The sequence below is a fragment of the Thamnophis sirtalis genome, unplaced genomic scaffold, assembly GCF_051295495.1.
Source record: "Thamnophis sirtalis isolate CommonGarterSnake01/CBP01778 unplaced genomic scaffold, rThaSir2_p1.2 scaffold_2, whole genome shotgun sequence".
Classification (NCBI taxonomy): domain Eukaryota; kingdom Metazoa; phylum Chordata; class Lepidosauria; order Squamata; family Natricidae; genus Thamnophis; species Thamnophis sirtalis.
Window position 1 is genome coordinate 22,676,872 of NW_028261382.1, and position 19,550 is coordinate 22,696,421.

The 19,550-nt window shown below is 43.5% G+C and overlaps 1 protein-coding gene across 2 annotated transcripts in view; it reads left to right on the top strand.

The window, feature by feature from the left end:
- The window catches only part of CORO2B (coronin 2B), an 87,039-nt gene that overhangs the window by 19,843 nt on the left and 47,646 nt on the right, over positions 1 to 19,550 (top strand). For both annotated transcript variants that reach the window (XM_087704396.1, XM_087704398.1), the window contains exon 2: positions 15,890 to 16,090. In XM_087704396.1, coding sequence (XP_087560522.1) covers positions 15,890 to 16,090 — 201 coding nt within the window. The remainder of the gene's footprint in view (positions 1 to 15,889; positions 16,091 to 19,550) is intronic.

Consider the following 19,550-nt stretch of genomic DNA (forward strand, 5'->3'; position numbering starts at 1 on the left):
TGGCAGCAGGAACAAATAAAGGAACCAAATAAAAGAAACAGATTGTAGCTCTTAATCCAGACTGAAATAATTCAGGTTAAAAGCAGCTAAGGGCCAAGATTTATAGGGTCCTGTGACCTCAATGTTTCTTCCAAAGTCAAAGTGTATGTAGAGAGTTGTCTCGGGAGCCTCATGCAGCTGGCAGTGAAATTTGCCCATAGCAGATGGGACCACCCATTTCAGAATCTTTCACAGTGTTTGCACTGGTTGCTCCAAGGGAAGGATCTGTTGTGAGGCACCTCAGAGAACTAAGGTTAAAGGGCCCTTGGTTAACATAGGATGGGAGTGGGAAACGGGGCCCTTTTACCATCTGTGAACTTTATGGCTGACACAGGGATTCTGGGAGTTGAAGTTCAGAGATCGTAAAAGGGCCACCGTTTCCCACACCTGACATAGGGGGTGGAGAGGGTGAGAAATGTGGAGAAGAGTTTCACAGATAAACAATTGTGACTGAGGGAGGACCAACTGGACTTTGACCAGGGACGTGCAGTCACTAGAGGCAAGGGAGGCGGAGCCTCACCAGTCTCCTCAGGAAAAAGAAAGAAATTTAAATATTTTTTTTTAAATAATTAAAGCCAAGATAGTTGTTACCAGATTCCAGCTCACAGTGGCTTGGTGTCTGCTTAGTGTTAACCAAAGCAGGAGGCGAGAGAACTCGGGGCCTCTTTTCCATAAGGAATTTTTCGCCTTCTAAAAGTTAATAAAGAGTTAAAAGGCAAAGAAGTTCAGATGGAAAAGAGGCACTAATTCTCCCGCCTCCTGATTTGGAAGCAGCCAATCGTGTCTTCTTGAGCACGCTTACGTTGGGCGGGGCATGCTTCAGAGGAGAGAGGAGTGGGCGAGAAGGAGGAGGCTGCCTCTTTGCTGCAGACCTGGGCGCTTGGCGGCTCCCGTGATGCAAAGTGCCCCACCATCCCCAATGCTGCCGCCCGCTGCCCCGGCCTGCTTCTCCAGGCTCCGCCGCTGGAAGTCCCAGATCGCCTCTGGGGGAAGTCTGGGTGAGAAGCGGAGCGAAGCTTCTCTGCGGCCTCCCGGTGCTGCGCAGAGGCTCTTGCAGGAGCACGTGTCAGCGGCCGGCGGCCTGGAGCGGTCCCGGCTGTGAGACAAGGGAGCACTTAAAGCAGCCGCTGCCGCCGCCGCCACCACCCCTCCTTCACCCGGCGGGGCGGTGGTGGCGGCAGCGGCAGCAGCTACTTTAAGTGCTCCCTTGTCTCACAGCCGGGGCCGCTCCAGGCCGCCGGCCGCTGACACATGCTCCTGCAAGAGCCTCTGGGCAGCGCCGGGAGGCCGCAGAGAAGCTTCGCTCCGCTTCTCACTCAGCCTTCCCCCAGAGGCGATCCGGGACTTCCAGCGGCGGAGCTTGGAGAAGCAGCGGACGCAGACCGGGACAGCGGGGGGGGGGCAGCGGGGCACTTTGCATCGCGGGAGCCACCAAGCGCCTTTGCTGCAGACCCGGGCACTTGGTTGCTTCCGCGATGCAAATTCCCCCCCCCCCCCCGCCGAGGCCGACCGCTGCCCTGCTGAGCCTCACCAGGTATCAACCTCACCGCACGTCACTGACTTTGACTATGGGGCAATTAGCATATTGGTTTGGTTGAGTGGGGGTTAGAGCTACTGCTTGCTTGGAAGGCCACAAAGGCCTTCATAAGCAGAGATTGCTGAATATTTCTGTTTCTTGCAATGCCTGCAATGGAGGTTGAGCATTTAGTTTTAGATGAGCCACAACCTACAAAAACTCATTGAAATTTCCAGTAAAATAACATTCCCTTCAGATAGAGTTACACACTGTAATAGTAATGCACATCAGGTTTGGTCAACCATCTGAGGAAGAACAGAGTAAATCAAAACAGTTTTTTATGTACCGGATGTGAAGAAGGCAGATTTGAATCTGTTCTGATTTTGAGTTTTAGAGGGGGGGGAGGGAGGGAGGGAGGGGGAGAGGGAGGGAGGAATACAGACAGAGAGAGATTGAGAGATATTTCCTTATGTAGGGAGGAAAGATATTATTAGATTCAGTAATCAAGAGTTCTCACTCTGGTCACCTTTCTCTTTGCATTAAATACTGTTGATTACTCTACTTGTTTCTAGACATTACCTTAAATAGCTTCCTGCTGCTTCATCATCAACAGTCTTCAAAGAAAGGACTTCTTAACTTTCTTAGAGGGGTATGTTAGGACTTGAAGCTACACTTGTGGTTAATGGTCAGCTCCAACCCGAGAATTTTTAACAACAACTACAAATGTCAGTTGCATTCAAGAAGATCAATTTGTTCACACCATCCATCTATAATTCAGAATTGTAGCACAGGATGGTAAGAAATTTGCAGAATTATAATCTGCAGAATTATTTACTTTTCAGGAATTAGTTAAATCTGTTTCTCCTCCTGCCTGCCCATCAATGGCCAGAAACCCAACTTAGGAGTTTAGTATTAATTCCATGTATGTTTGCTGAATATTGAGATACTCAACAAGATGCACAAATAAATGTAAACAACAATACATATTCCTTTTACTAGATGGAGACTGATAACAATAAAATGTATCAGTTGGTTTTAGTTCTGTACAGGAGGAACAAAAAAAAACAACCCTCAATCGGAATCTGCTTGCCTGTGATACAACTTATTTCAATAAAGTAAGGTGTGGGGACTGGTCACAGGGCCTCGGGACTGAATGGTCAGCTGTGGGATGTAATTTCAAGAAACGGAGAGCAAAGCTTTTACTGATCCTTGCGCTGAAATCAAAATACCCCAAGAGGGACAGAGAAAACGCTGTAAGGAGAAGAAAAGGAACAAGGAACTGATCCCCACAGAGGCACCTTCTAGAAATGGCAGCAGGAAATAGGGGCGAAACAGAGAGCAGGGTCCCACAGCTGTTGATGAAAGAAACAGAGCAGTTGGACTCCCAACAGCAGCATTTCCTAGGAAGAGGCAGGGCTCAGGGCAAGCCCAGGAAGGCAGTCAAGCTCATCAGGAAGGACCAGATCCTGGCAGCCTCAGGAACAGTGGTGGCCCTGGCCTCTCTTTCTAAGGCATGGGGACTGTTCTAAAAGAAGAGACATTGCTCTCTGGTTTTGCTTGGAAACAAGGCCCCCCGGGCTCTCTAGTCCTCCTCTCGCATCTGACCCGTTTCTGTGCTGGAGCAGAAAGGCTTCGAAGCCACAGAAGGGCTGGTTTGTCCATTCATGGCACCAGTGCCTGCTTCGTGCCAGCATGAATGGAGCCTTTCTGCCCAGGGGGCGATTGGTCTTTATGCCATTGTAGGCAACTGCTGCACACAACCCCGAGGGCTTTTGTGGAGAACAGCCTGGCTCTGTGACCATTTGGGACTGGTTGGTGGGTCCTATCTGGGGTCAAGAGCTGCCTCTACAGATGGGAACCAACCACACCCCAGGAACACAGAATCATCCCTGCAGTGTTACTGAGTGCATCAGGCTGGGCACTCGCAACTTCCCTGGGCAGGCTGGGTCACAAAACGCCCAGCTCCTGGACGGCAAACTGGTGAGAGAGAGTTACTGACCCCTCCCCTCATCCTCTCCCTGGTGGATGCCTTCCAGCGGAGGTCTGGGCTGCAGCCCCCCCCTCTTGGTTTCCTAGGAAGGGGGGAGAATTTCCTAGCAAGGGGGGGAGAATTGGAGGGGGCAATGCCTATGTAGAGACCATCTTCCCTTTATTATTCTAAAATAACTTTAACTCAGTGGTCCCCAACCTTTCTGACATGGTGGCCCTGTGGAGTGAGGAGGGGGGGTTCTGTGGGTGGGCGCACAGCTGATTTGCACAAGTAGTGGGTGTGTGCGCCCACCACTCATATAAATGGAGCTTTGTGTGTGAGCACACCTGCCTGGCGTTAGTGGAGCTGCGCACATGTGAGCCCACTGCTTGCGTGGGCAGGTTCCATTGCGTGGCCACAACCCATTAGTGGTTGGGAACACCTGCTTTAAGGCATTGCTCCATAAAGGTGTCCAAGGGAAGCCCTTTGGTGTCCCAGGCTCAGTTTGCTTTTCCCGTAAAGATTGTCCTTGACTTGTGCCAAGGCCCCTGAAGGCCAGAGAAGGAACAATGGATGGAAACTGATCAAGGAGAGATTCAACCTGGAAATAAGGAGGGATTTTCTGACAATGAGAAGAATCAACCCATGGAACAGAAGTTGCCTTCGGAGGTTGTGGGAGCTTCATCCCTGGAGGCTTTCAGGAAGAGACTGGACTGTGATCTGTCAGAAATGGTGTAGGGTCTCCTGCTTGGGAGGAGGGTTGGACTAGATGATCTAGAAGGTCCCTTCCAACTCTGTTAATCTGTAATTAAATAATCTATAATTATGACCCCAATTGAGACCAACATTTCACTTATAAGCAAGGAGTTGTTAAATGAGTCAAAGCTAATTTTATGACCTTTTTTCCCCACAGTTGTTAATCAAAGTTTGCAGTGAAACAGATTGTTGTTAAGTGAATCTTGTAGTTATTAACCGAATCCAGCTTCCCCACTTGACTTTGCATGTCAGAATCTGGCCGGGACTGTTGCAAATGGTGACCAGGTGACCTCAGGATGTTGCAAAGGTCATAAATACCTGCCTCTGGCCAAGTGCCCAAATTTTGATCATGTGACTATGGGGATGCTGCGATGGTTGTAAGCGTGTGGACTGGATGTCAGTCATTTTTTTCCAGTGCTGTTGTAATTCGAAATGACTGGAAGTTGAGGGTACTTGTGTTCCCTGGCTACGTTGTACTTAGGAATCCGCCCCTTGACTTCCACAGAAGTTGGGAGTTTCACTAGAGCCCCAAAGTCAACACACTAGCGGCTATATTTCCTTTCTGTTTTGAATTGGCAGATGGCAGGGCAGGGTGGATTTGATTTAAATCCCTAGTAAAAAGGCTTGATTTTAATCAACTTGATTTAAATCATAATTTTTGAAGAGCAACTGCTCTGTCCCACAGCGGCTCCTCCTCTGACCCACTGATGACTTACCAACAGTCCCGTTCATTTTAATGGGATGGCTGGTGATGCGGCAGGGACACAACAAGGTGAGAGGCGTGGCTGGCAGCAGGTGAGTGGAAGCCTGCTAACAGCCGCTGCCATGATGGATCTGAAATGACAGGTGCTCTTTAATATTATATTGATAAGCTGCTTAGAAGGTTTCACTCTCATTTTTATCGCTTGCCCTTCCTCTTCACACTTAGAGCCTGATGGTGCACATGCATTTCTCTTTAACAATCATACAATTTGTAGTGTACATAGATTTGCAAAACAAGGGGATAAAGGAATATCTCATGGTTACTGTGAAATTGTGTGAATACATCACTGCAGTGTGTGTTATCTTAGCTTGCAGAGCTTGGATACATTGAATGAGTTTACCAAAAATATAAATATTGCAGAATATACAGCCTCATACTACTTAACTAAGCTCCATTTCATGCTGAATAAACTAAATTATTAATGTAACTTAAATAGAAAACTATCTTTAGATAGATTTTTTTAACTCCAAAAGCATTTTATTAAAATTAAATTGATAAAAAAAATTAAAAATCCAATTTAAAATTTAAAAATCTATTTTTTTAATTTTTCAAAATCTATTTTTAATCCACCCTGAGGCAGGATAGGCTTGACAAACTCTGGAGGGTGCGCAAACATTCTGGAAAAGCCTCAGCTCCACGCTTTCTGCTGCAGCTCTCCTCTGCAATGGCTGCCTGTGATCTGAATGCAGTAGATGCAGATCAGCAGTCCGGTTGCATCATGGCTTGGGTGCCCCTCCTCAGCAGCAATGAGATAATCCTTCTGGAATGATCCTGCTTGCCACGTCAAACCCAGTTTGAACATACTCCCCCCCCCTCAACCCCCACCCCTCCCCAAAGCCTTTTCCACTGGCTGATCAGCTTATGGTGTAAAGTCTGGAGCAGAGCAGCCCAGAAGCAGCTTTGTTTTCATAATGGCTACGAGGGCAGCCCTCTTACCCTCCAGGCAGGAAGGCCAGAAGCTGGATTTTCTTCCACCAGAACAACAACAAAAATAATAATAATAACAACAACAACTTCAATAATAACAACAATCATCCTGCTTTGGGGAATTGTGCTTTGAGCTCATCAGACCTTTGATATTTGTCCATCTCCCTGGAGGGGCTGCCTCTCACCCCTTGCCTCCATCTTCCATGAAAATGAGCAGCTATTTTATTTCCTTGTCATTTATTCTTTTCTTCCTATCTCCTACGTCTAGAGGGATTCTCCGTCATCCAGGGCATCTCTGGCCCAAAGGTGCTTTTTTCAAGAGGCAACTGGACTTTCTGGTTTTTCTTTGAGCTGAAGAAGCTTCTTGGATGAGAAGCGAAACGTCTTCAAAGAAAAAACAGGAAGTCCAGTTGCCTCTTGGGAAAAAAACCTGCTTTGGGATTTCTCTGCCCAGCCACCCTCCCACCTTAGCTGCTGGATGGACAGTGGAACAGTGGTGAAATTCATTTTTTTTTATTACCGGTTCTGTGGGCGTGGCTTGGTGGGTGTGGTGTGGTTTGGTGGGCATGGCAGGGGAAGGATACTGCAAAATCCCCATTCCCTCCTGATCAGCTGGGACTCAGGAGGCAGAGAATAGATGGGGCGGGGGCAGCCAGAGGTGGCATTTGATGGTTCTCCGAACTACTCAACATTTCTGCTACTGGTTCTCCAGAACCTGTCAGAACCTACTGGATTTCGCCCCTGCAGTGGAACTAAAATCACAATTATTTATCACATTTTTGCTGCTCTGATTTGCTTCTTCTTCAGGTCTCTTGGGACCACAATTCCCAAAATATCTAACCATAAACGGGGAATTACCATGGATAGAATATTAACATCTCTAAAGGGCTTTAAAAATCCCCTCTTCTACAAGTTAGCCCTGAACTTATAACCATAATGGAGCCTATCCATTGTAGCTGAAAGTTGTGACGCTTTTAAAGCAGATCATCAAATGATTGAGGCAATTTTATAACCTTTTTTGGCGTGGTAAACCTGGATTTTTGGGGGGCAAAATTGTTGTAAATCATGGTCATGTGGCCGCAGGATGTTGCAAATGACCACAAATGAGGGCTGGTTGGCCAGCGCCCTAAATGCAGTTGCATGGCTTTGGGGCGGGGTCGGCCTTTGGGACTTCAGGACCAGGTTTTATATACATTTGGGGGGGGGGTTGTCCATCGTAACTTTGAAGTAAGCAAACAGTCATAAATCGAGGACTACCTGTAAAGCATGGCTTCCATGGGCTTTGAGTTGTGAGTCAGATCTTGCACACAGATAACATTCTATTGTTCACTGTTCCCTCGGGCGCACTTCAGGCAGCTGAAGCAAAATTGTAAATCCTGCATTGTTTTGAAGTAGCTTTAGGAGGAAAAGGGGACTGGACACATTGTTGTTAGGCACTGCTTTTTTGTATCTGCTAGAAATAGAATTAAGCTGGTATTTTGCCTACTAACTAATATAACATAATTTTCCCCCTGTATCTGTTTGTAAGATTCAAAGATATACTCAGAAGGTGAAAATACTCTGCTTTTGTAGCAAATGTTTTGTATTTGCCAATATTTGGTAGCAGAATATTTTGTATTTGCTACAAAATGTGTATAGCAAATCCCATTCCAGCACATTTTCTGAATTTTCACCAATGTGGCCTAGGCTCCCTTCTTTATCAAAGCCAAATGAAGATTACAAAAAGCCTCCACAGATGACCTCAGCCCAGGAGCAATTTGTGGAGGAGAAGGTTCTTCAAAGCACTTCACAAGAACTGGGGAGGTACCTGGAAACCCATAGGAGCCTGACGTAGGTTTTCACCAAGGAAACTGGCTGCTCCCACATAGTTCAGGCTCTGCTCCCAGCACTGTGCCTGCATTTCCAAAATAGGTTTCCAAATATCATTCGGCAGCCTTCAGAAAATGTATTGTATCCCCAACTTTCTAAGACAGGTGTCACTGCACAGAGACCTGTTTATACTTTGCACTTGGAAGGAAGTGTTCTTTTCACAGCATGTAGAACCCAACTATTGATTGTTGTTTTCCTTGTATGGTAAACACAAAAAGATGTTGAGACTCTGGAAAGAGTGCAGAGAAGAGTGACAAAAATGATTATAGGAGGCTGGAGGATAAGATATACAAAGAACGGTTGCAGAAATTGGGTATGTCTACTTTAATGAAAAGAAGGCCTTGAGGGGGAGACGTGATAGCAGTGTTCCAATATTTGAGGGGCTCCTATAAGGACAAGGGGGATCAAACTATTTTCCAAAGCACCTCCTTCAAAACTAACCAAGGGAAGAAGCAACCTAAAACTAAAGAGAAATTTTCTAACGGTGAGAGCAGTCAACCAATGGGATAGCTTGCCTTCAGAGGTCACAGGTGCTCCATCAGTGGAGGCTTTCAAAAAGAAATTGGACAGCCACTTGTCATTCTACTTGGAATGACATAGGATCTCCTGCTCTCTGAGATCCCTTCCAATTCTATTATTCTATGACAATTTATTACTATGATTGGTTGGTAGTTGTTACATTATTAGTATTACTGGAATGATAGCATTCGAGTTAGCAATTTTGGAAGATCAACTGGTGACATTACTTAGATTTAATTTATTTCAAAATGTTTGGGGCAGATTTTTAAATGTATTAACATAAAAGTGTTTTATGTCTCTTTTAAAATCATTTTTAAAAATAATAACTCTTGTACTTTGATGCTTTGCATACTTGTCACAAACCAGAGTTTGCTGTCCCAGTGACATGTGAAAATTGTGGGTTCAAAGGGATTCACAGCTGGCTGCCTATCCCCACCTTCCTCCTCCTCAACCAGGCTGGTCATTCACTGAGGATTATGCAAAGGTGGCCTTCAGCAGGTTCTGACCAGTTCGGGAGAACTGGTAGCAGAAATTTTGAATAGTTCAGAGAAGACAAGCCATTCCATTGGTTGATTGTTCTCACTGGCAGGAAATTTCTTTGTGCAATCATGCTGGTCTCTTCTTATTTTTCTTTTTCAGTAGTATTGTGCTAGACTAGGCTTTTATAATCATATTTCTAGAGTTGTTCTGTTGGTCCCAGAAGATAATTAGAAGTTGAATTACTGATCAGTTTGATTGCTTAAAAGAAACTGGGCAAAAGCCATGTCTAATGCCTAATGAAAGGAAATGATTTCATGAAGGAGAAGAGGTCCCCTTTTTTTGTTGGAATGTATACTCTCACTTTGCCCAGGACTAGAGGTCTCAAGGGGATGGCAGAATATGCAGGACCTTGGAGAGCTCATACTGATTGCAAGGCTTGGCTTGACATGGGCTTGATTCCTCCTCCAGGGCCAGAGCACATATCTTAAGGACAGGCTCTGGGCCTTGCCCTGTGTCTCCATCCCAAGAACAGGTGGCCCTTTTTGTGAGAGGAAGTTCCTCATGCAGTTGAGTTATTGTCTACGGATAGCTTCCAAAGACTTCAGTGGAATTTTCCTCACCCAGGTTGTTGTTGGGCTGGTTGCTGCTGCTGCTTAGAGTAGATATCATGCACAGCCGTTCTTGGCAGGCAGTTGCTCTTGGGAGCCATCATGGGGTACATCATGACCTGTAGACCAGTCCTTGTATAAAGTATGGGAGGCTCCTTGCCCAAAGAATCGAGGCACAGAAATGGAGGGAATTGTGCCTATTTCTATGGATGGGAAATAGGATAGTTTAGCAAAGTGAAATGGAATGGGTGGCATGAAATAAAAATAATTCCTTTTTGGCATAAGAAGAGCCATTCAACGAAACAGAAGGCTTCTCTAGTCCCAAAGAGAAAAATGAAAAGGTTGGAAGGGATAAAAAGCAAGGATCTGATTTAAAACCTCCCCAAGAGGTTAGTCGAGGGCCCCCGCATAAGTGCACCAATGTGCTTATCATCCATGTCACTGTATTTTTATTCTTTTATGCTTTTCTTATTTTTGTTTGACAAATTCTAATAAATAAATAAAATAAATAAAATAAATAAATAAGAGATGGCTATCCAGCTTTTCTCAAGCACAACCGGGATGGGTTCTGCTATATATATGGTACCTGCTCTTATTCTTAAACATTGTTTTATAGCATTCAACCTTTGTGCTGCTGAAGACCATTGTTTCCATCTACTTACCTGGCAGGGGAGATACCTTGATCACCATTATTTCTTATTTTGCCTTTTGGGAAGATATGAAATAGTTCTGTACAGTGGTGGGATTCCAAAATTTTAGTACCAGTTCTGTGGGCGTCCCTTGGAGGGCGGGGCAGGGGAAGGTTACTGCAAAATCCCCATTCCCTCCCAATCAGCTGGGACTCAGGAGGCAGAGAATAGATGGGGGTGGGGTCAGTCAGATGTGGTATTTGCCAGTTCTCCGAATTACTCAAAATTTCTGCTACCGGTTCTCCAGAACTGGTCAGAACCTGCTGAATGACACCTCTGGTTCTGTACCTTCTTCTATATGACCCAGTTTTTAGTTCATATTGAAGGAGTATATGAATCAATATTGGCTATTTGCTTTTATTATGAATTCTTTATGTTACTATATAATTGTTACTGATTAAACCAATATTTGTTGTTTGCTTCTGATATGATAGACTGCTAGAAATCATTCATTAAGAATTAAGCTTTGTTATTGGCTTCTGCTTATATTATTGTATATTAATTATTGAAATTAGTTATTTTTTAGCCTAGCGAATTGTAACCTTAATACTGGACAGCATTACTGCAAATGTTATCTCACTGCTGCATCTCGCTTCTATGCTAGAGACATTCTTGAAAACATAGAATAAATTGTTACATGGGAATATCAGGCCCCATAGATAAAGGAACCAAACTAGTGAGTTTTCCTGGCTCATAAATCCTTAAAGCATTCTGCCAAAAAAATAACTTGGCAAAGGGTGGCTACCACCCCCTACACAAGGCCATAGAAATCCTCCATAGATAAGGTAGACAGAGACAGCAGCTTGAACAAAAGAACACTTTAAAGATCACGTTGGTAATGAATCTTTGTCTCTGATTGGATAAACTTTGTTTCTATCTGCCTAAAATGTATATAATACTCTGAGCCACTTTTACAGGGGGCGGCTCTTCCTTACATGCATTTGTTTGTATGTTTTGGATATAGTTTTGTCACCCAGCTTTTGCTATGGCAACACATAAAAGCTGATATTTTTGCAAGCCTCATCTCGAGTGTCACCCTCTTTGGCATTTCAGTGGCTCTGGGAAACCTTACAATTTGATCCCTCAAGCCACAGATGAGTTTCCTGCACACTGAAATGTCCAGTGCTTTCACTTTTGCCTTCTGAGTCTTAAATCCCAGCCCTGCTCCTTCCTTTCCCTTCTCTGCACTGATTCCAGATTCGCTGAATCTTCATGACCTCCAAGCTGCCGTCTAACTCTGTTAGCATCCTTGTTGCTTCCGGGACAATGATACAGAATTTCACAGCCTTCATGAAGAGAGTTTCAACTTTCCTCTCTTTCCTCTCCATGGTAAACTTACCATGGGGGATTTCTTGATGATCTTGCATCCAAATCCTAATTAGCTCCAATAATGTAACTTTAAAAAAAAAATCAGCCACGGGGAGTTGCTGAATAAGTAGTTACTTTAGCATATTCTACAAAGGGGGGGGACTTGGGAGCACAGCTGCTCCAGGGTTCACTGGAATCCAGTCAGTGGATTTCAGATTCTTGCAGCAGAATGCCCTCAAGCAACCCAATGACTCAGTTGATCCAAAGTTAGGGACTTCCCTCATAGATCAGACTCTTCTTTAGAAAACCTCGTCCTGATCCTCCTTCATTTCTTTAGAATATGATTCGTGCTGAACAACTGCAACATGGACGATTCCCGACTGCAACTAGCAGCTGAACAAAAGAGGCTGATACAAATCAAACCATTTCACATGCAAGGCAGTGGGAGCAGCTTTTGATATTGAAATGTTTCTGCATGTGGATATGGCAGCGTATAAATGCATCATTCATGGGGCTGAATTTAGCCAATCGCGTGAGAAACAGAGCTGCTTCGGGATGGTGCAGTTCACTTTCCTTGGAAATGGTCTCCTTTTGTCAGCCTCATGAAGGAACAGGCAGACAGAAGGGAGGAGAGAAATCAAAGCTTCAAAGGGTTCAAAAGGCTGACATTAGAATAAATGATTGCTTGGAATTTTAAAATATAAAAATAATGAATAGAATAGAATAACAGAAGGGACCTTGGAGGTCTTCTAGTCCAACCCCCTGCTTAGGCAGGAAACTCTATACCCTTCCAAACAAATGGCTGTCCAATCTCAAAACTTGTACCCTTCCAGAGTTGGAGTATTCATAACTTCTGGAGGCAAGTTGTTCACTGATTAATTGTTCTCACTGTCAGGAAAGTTCTCCTTAGTTCTAAATTGCTTCTCTCCTTGATTAGTTTCCACCTATTGCTTCTTGTTCTTCCTGCAGATGCTTTGGAGAATAGTTTGACTCCCTCTTCTTTGTGGCAGCCCCTCAAATACTAGAATCCTTCTATCTAGTAAACTGGTTTCTGCAACTGTTCTTCATATGTTTTGGCCTCCAGTCCCCTAATCATCTTTTTTGCTCTTTTCTGCACTCTTTCTAGAGTCACAACATTTTTTTTACATCGTGGCGACCAAAACTGGATGCAGTATTCTAGGTGTTGCCTTACCAAGGCCTTATAAAGTGGTATTAACACTTCACGTGATCTTGATTCTATCCCTCTGTTTATGCAACCTAGAACTGTGTTGGCTTTTTTGGCATATTGCATCTCTTTGGTAGACCATCACCCATATTTTGAAGCATAGTCACCTCTGAATAATAGGAAGAGTCCCAGTCTAGGAATTAAGAAAGATTCGGGAGTCCTGGGCATAAATTTGTTGCAGGAGGAAGACTCAGGTTCAAGTCCACCCCCTAACATGGAAAGGTTCTGGGAGCCTTGGATTCCTCTCTTCCTTAATCTTTGTGTGAGAATAAATCATGTAAGACATCTTGATTTCTCGGGGAATGTGGGGAAGCAAAATATAAATGCAAATAAGAGAATAATGGTTAATTGCAATACTGTGAATGCAGTATAATTTCTGTAGAAGTCGTAGTGATCAGACTTGATTTTAGAGCACAATTTTAAAAGTGAAAATTCTTTGCTAAGATTCTGGGCTAGTTGATGGGAACATATTTGTTGACTGAGCAAATTCACAGAATCTACTCCTGAGTCTAAGACAAGCACCCGAAGCGACTCTTTTCTTGGGTAGCGTCTGACTGTTTTCAAGCTGACAACTTTCCTCCTATTGTAATATATTGATATTTTGGCCTTCAGCAACAAATGAAATTTAACTTCCTTCCTTCCTAAGAGCCTCACTTTAAATGATGTAATCTCCTGAATTCACTACCAGACATTTGAGCTTTGCAGGACAGTCTTGGATGGAGCTGGTCCTCCTTTTTCTTCTTTTGTTTTAGGGTGTGGGAATAGGGGCCGTTGGCTTAGGAGGGTGTGTGGCAGCTCTCTCTGTCCTAGACTCTCATGTGGCCCCAAGGACTGTTTTTGTGCTGTGTGAACTTTCTTCCTCTTGGCCCCTGAAGGAGCCATTCATCCCATGAAGGAGACCCACCTCACCCAGCTCCCTTCAAGGCACTTCTAGCTCCTGCTGGCTTTTGTCACCCCAAAGAGCCTTCTAGAAAAACCAGGGCAACAGCCAGGTAGCTTCTGCTTGTATGTCCAGAACAAAAGATTAGTATTGTTTACAGCAGAGATCTTCAAACTTGGTTTAAAGTTGTCAAGTTTGGGGACCCCTGATTTAAACCATCCATTCTGTGAAAATTGCAATGTCTAGTGGTAAAGCATGGAGACGGGGTCATGTAATTGAGCCATTTGATTTATTTCTTGATCTTCTGTTGTGCTCTAGTCTTACTGGAGACAAAATAATAAAGTCTTGCTTCCTGTCTAAGGCAAGCTTTACAGTGACAGGGGCTCCAAAGGCCGATATTTTTAATCCTCAGATTCCTGGATGCAGAATGGCTCGGCTCCCACCCTGAAAGCCTCCTTGACTTCAGTGGAGTCGTCCTTTGGGAAGGGCAGGTAGAGGTTGTGGCAGTGAGGATCTTGCCCAGCTGATGTCCAGTTTCAGCCCTCTTGGGAGCAGGAGGGTCTCGTGGCAGCAATTCCAGGCTCTTCACTGCATAGCTGGCTATAGCTGGGATGCCCATAACAATTAAGACATCAGCAAAATACAAGAATAAATAACAATATGAATATAAATAATAATAAGTGCTACAATATATTACATCAAGAAATAAAGAAAATGCCTTTCTGAATAATTCTGTTCTCTGAGGGGAAGCCGTCTTAGAGCAAAACAGCCCACCACAGAAATGTGTCACCTAATCCTTCGCTCCCAGAAAGTGTGGGACCATCAGGAGTACTAAAGACTTCAAGCCCCGTTTCTCAACCTTGGCCATTTTAAGATGCATGGTTCCCATAAATCCCCAGTCAACTTCTGGGAGTTGAAGTCCATGCATCTTAAAGTTGCCAAGGTTGAGAAGCACTAACCTAAAGGATGAGGCTGGTTCTGATGGGAGAGGTTGGTCCTGCAGGTACCCACAGGTGCCAAGCTAGTCCCTTAAATTATATCCAGCAACCAATGTAGGATCCACAAAATCAGTGTTCTGGGCTCCTATCACTGGGGGTTGACAAATGCACGGGCTGTTCATTCTGGCCCAGTTGCAGTTTCCATATAGTCTTAAAGGGCAATCCCATGTAAAGTATATTGCGGTAGTTCAGCCAGGTGCTGCTGAGGGCATGAATTTCTGAAGCCTGGTCCTTCTGCTCAGATAAGGATGCAGCTGGTACATATCTATGGATGTAAAGATCCTAATCGTATCCTGATTAGATCCCTGTAATAGTCTTTGTAGTGTTCGCTTCAAGAAGCATTTAGACATTTCAGTTGATAGTAAGTGAGATACTGCCTTTGTGGATGGTGTTACTCCAGCCCTGTTTTATCTGCATTGCCTCCCAGTCTCTTTCCAACACACATCTCCAATTGCAGATCTTCCCAACATCAAAGCATCTGGCCTAAAGATATTAAGAGGCCTGTTTTCTCTCACCTTTCCTTCTGCTCAGAGAGCTCCTACCTCTTCCAAAACTACAGTGTTTATACATTTGGCCAGGGGTGCTTCCCACCCGTCTTGTGAGAGTTACTCCCTAAGATGTTCGGGCCAGAACTCTCTTCTTTTAAGTTTTTGCAGTTGGCTGAAAAATAGGATTTCCATGGAGCTTTCCATATGGGCTGGAGACTTTCTCCAGGCCTAAGGCCAAATTACGATATTCTAGGTTTTTGTCTTATTATATAGTATTATTGTAATATTGAGGTTCATGACTGGACCTTTTCAGTAGGTCCTTTGACTTTTCTTTTATAAAGAGAAGTGGAACATAAAATCTAAATGCCCTCCGAACGGTGAGTCTTCCGTTATGAGGGTCAAGGAGGCTGTCTTGGAGAGAAGTCTGACATTGCTTTGTTAGCTTTGGTTTCCTGTAGATCCCCAGGAGCCCTTGAGCCCCTTGAAGTAGTATTTTCCTAAGTATTTACCTACGGTGAGAAGGGACTCTGGGTTGAGACACTTCTGGTGGGTTGAAAGGATGTTTTCCACTTTGAGAGGGATGCTGGGTTTTATTGCTTTCAATGGCTAAAATGTCAGAAGGGCAGGAACGCTTCTAGGCAGTCTCCTGCTTAGCCCAACTGAAATGTCTCTGAACTCTGGATTTTCTGCCTGAGAATTGTGGGAAACAGAGAATGTTTTGGCCCAAACTCTGGTTCTGTTCATCTGCTTTGCTTGGAAGGCTCCCCTCCAGGGCGCTCCGTCCAAATGGAGTACAGGGTGAGATTCTACTTGTACATAATAACATTTCTCACACAATGTCTGTTTCCTTGGCAGATGTCATGGCGGCCACAATATCGCAGTTCCAAGTTTCGAAACGTCTATGGCAAAGTAGCCAATCGAGAGCACTGCTTTGATGGGATTCCAATCACCAGGAATGTCCATGACAACCATTTCTGTGCCGTTAATACCAGATTCCTTGCCATAGTTACAGAAAGTGCTGGTGGGGGCTCTTTCCTTGTCATTCCACTGGAACAAGTAAGTATTGCTAAGGTGGTATTATTATTATTATTATTATTATTATTATTATTATTATTATTATTGTACAATTGTATCACAGCGGCCAGTTGTTTTGTTGGCTGGTCCACTTGTAGCCCACTTGTCGACGGATGTCCAGGGACCCCAACATCCGCCGCGGCCCTTGTTAACCCGCGCGACGACTGATGCGGTATGGAATTCTTATTTGTTTTTTTCACCATATTGTATGGGTTGGCGGGGTATTTTTTACGGGATCAGATGCCAACCTGACCCCAACCTTCCTCCTTTCTCATCCGGGCTTGGGACCGGCAACGGCGGAGTTGTTGTTGTTGTTGTTGTTGTTGTTGTTGTTATACAATTGTATCACAGCGGCCTGTTGTTTTGCCGGATTTGGCATTGGTTACTAGTCGGGCCCCACCCAGGGGCCTAGGACGTCGTAACGTATTTTCGTAATATGCGTGCAGATCCAAGCAGTGCGGCTTTTTGCATTTGACTGATGGTGATTTTGTCAATTTTTAACTGTTTTAAATGTAATTCCAGTGCTTTTGGAATAGCACCCAGTGTGCCAATTACCACTGGAATTACCACTGCTGGTTTGTGCCATAGTCGTTGAATTTCGATTTTTAAGTCCTGGTATCTTGCGATTTTTTCATGTTCCTTCTCGGCGACCCTGCTATCACCTGGTATTGCGATGTCTATGATTGTGACCTTATTTTTCTCAACCAGTGTGATGTCTGGTGTATTATGCACCAGTATTTTGTCGGTTTGTATACGGAAATCCCACAAGATCTTGACCATCTGATTTTCGGTGACTTTTTCAGGCTGATGTTCCCACCAGTTTGTTGCTGTTTTAATATTATAATTTTTGCACAAATTCCAATGGATCATTTGTGCTACTGAATTGTGCCGCAATTTATAATCAGTCTGCGCGATTTTTTTACAGCAGCTGAGTATGTGATCAACAGTTTCATCAGTTGTTGTTGTTGTTGTTGTTATTATTATTATTATTATTATTATACAATTGTATCACAGCGGCCAGTTGTTTCGCCGGATTTGGCATTGGTTACTAGTCGGGCCCCACCCAGGGGCCTAGGACGTCGTAACGTATTTTCGTAATATGCGTGCAGATCCAAGCAGTGCGGCTTTTTGCATTTGACTGATGGTGATTTTGTCAATTTTTAACTGTTTTAAATGTAATTCCAGTGCTTTTGGAATAGCACCCAGTGTGCCTATTACCACTGGAATTACCACTGCTGGTTTGTGCCATAGTCGTTGAATTTCGATTTTTAAGTCCTGGTATCTTGCGATTTTTTCATGTTCCTTCTCGGCGACCCTGCTATCACCTGGTATTGCGATGTCTATGATTGTGACCTTATTTTTCTCAACCAGTGTGATGTCTGGTGTATTATGTGCCAGTATTTTGTCGGTTTGTATACGGAAATCCCACAAGATCTTGACCATCTGATTTTCGGTGACTTTTTCAGGCTGATGTTCCCACCAGTTTGTTGCTGTTTTAATATTATAATTTTTGCACAAATTCCAATGGATCATTTGTGCTACTGAATTGTGCCGCAATTTATAATCAGTCTGCGTGATTTTTTTACAGCAGCTGAGTATGTGATCAACAGTTTCAACAGCTTCTTTGCAAAGTCTGCATTTGGCATCATCAGAGGATTTTTCAATTTTGGCCTTAATGGCATTTGTGCGGATAGCTTGTTCTTGCGCAGCCAGGATTAGTGACTCTGTTTCTTTCTTTAATGTACCTGTTGTTAACCATAACCAAGTTTGTTCGTTGTCCACTTTATCTTTTATTTTTTCCAGAAATTGACCATGCAGTGCTTTGTTCTGCCAACTCTCCATTCTTGATTTTATCAATCTTTTCGGTATTCTTGTTTCGTCTGTTGGGCCTTCAGTAGTTTTTTGTTCTTTACTTCGATTAATAGATGTTCTTCACTTTCTTTTAAATAATCAGCCAGTGCATGTTTTTCTTCTTCAACTGTTTGCTTCACTTGTAATAATTCTCTGCCACCTGATTTTCGGGGCAGGTACAGTCTATCAGTATCACCACGTGGATGTAAACTGTAGTGCATTGTCATTCGTTTCCTGGTTTTTCGGTCCAAAATGTCCAAATCAGCTTGTGTCCAGTTAACTATACCAGCTGTGTATCTTATAACTGGTATTGCCCAGGTATTTATGGCCTTGATTGTATTTCCACCATTCAATTTAGATTTCAAAATTTTCCTAACTCTGTTGGTGTACTCTCGCCTGACAATAGTTTTTACTTCTCCATGCTTGATGTTATCCAACTGCAGAATGCCTAAGTAATTGTAGGCTTCATTTTCATTGCATTTAATTAGTTCGCCATTGGGCATTTCAATTCCCTCACATGCAGTGGTTTTGCCTCTTTTTATGGATACAGTGGCGCATTTTTCCATGCCAAACTGCATTGAAATATCGGTGCTGAATACTCGGACTGTATTTGTCAATGATTGGATTTCTATTTCTGACTTTCCATAGAGTTTCAAATCATCCATATATAGTAAATGCGAAAATTTTTCAGCTTCTTTGGCTGTTTGGTAGCCTAATTTCATTTTTTTTTAAGATTACTGATAGTGGGATCATTGCGATGATGAAGAGAAGAGGTGAAAGTGAATCACCCTGGAAAATTCCTCGCTTGATATTAACCATTCCATAGATCTCATTCCCTACTGCCAACTCAGTTCTCCATTGTTTCATCGCCTTTTCAGTAAAGGATGTAATATTTTTGCTAATGCCAGTTGTTTCTAAGCATTTTATGATCCAACTATGTGGCAGTGAGTCAAATGCCTTTTTGTAATCAATCCAGACCATATTCAAGTTCGTTTTCTGTTCTTACAATTTTCTAATATCATTTTATCAATTAGGAGCTGATCTTTTGTGCCTCTGCTCCTTCTTTTGTTGCCTTTTTGCTCTACTGGCAAGATGTTGTTTGTTTCCAAATAATCCATTATGTTATCTGCAATAATCCCTGTGAGTAATTTGAAGGTTGTTGGCAAGCATGTTATTGGTCTGTAGTTTTCAGGTGTTGTTCCTTTAGTTGCATCTTTCTGAATCAAGTATGTTTTTCCAGTTGTCAACCATTCATCAATTTGGCCCTTTTGTAAAATTTCATTCAGTTGCCTGGCCAATATTGCATGTAAACTGGTCAGATATTTGAGCCAGAAACCATGTAATTGGTCCTTTCCAGGTGATGTCCAATTCTTTACCTTTTTTGCTCGATTTTTGACCATCTCAGTTGTTATTTCTAATACTTGCATTTGTTTGTTGCCAATGCTTTTCTCAAAGTCATGTATCCACTTTGCTTCCTTATTGTAGTCCTTTGCATTTTCCCACAATTCTTTCCAGAATTCAACTGTGGCCTACTTTTCTGGTTTTTCACTTTTGGTGTCACCATTCACATTAAGACTGATAAAAACGCCGT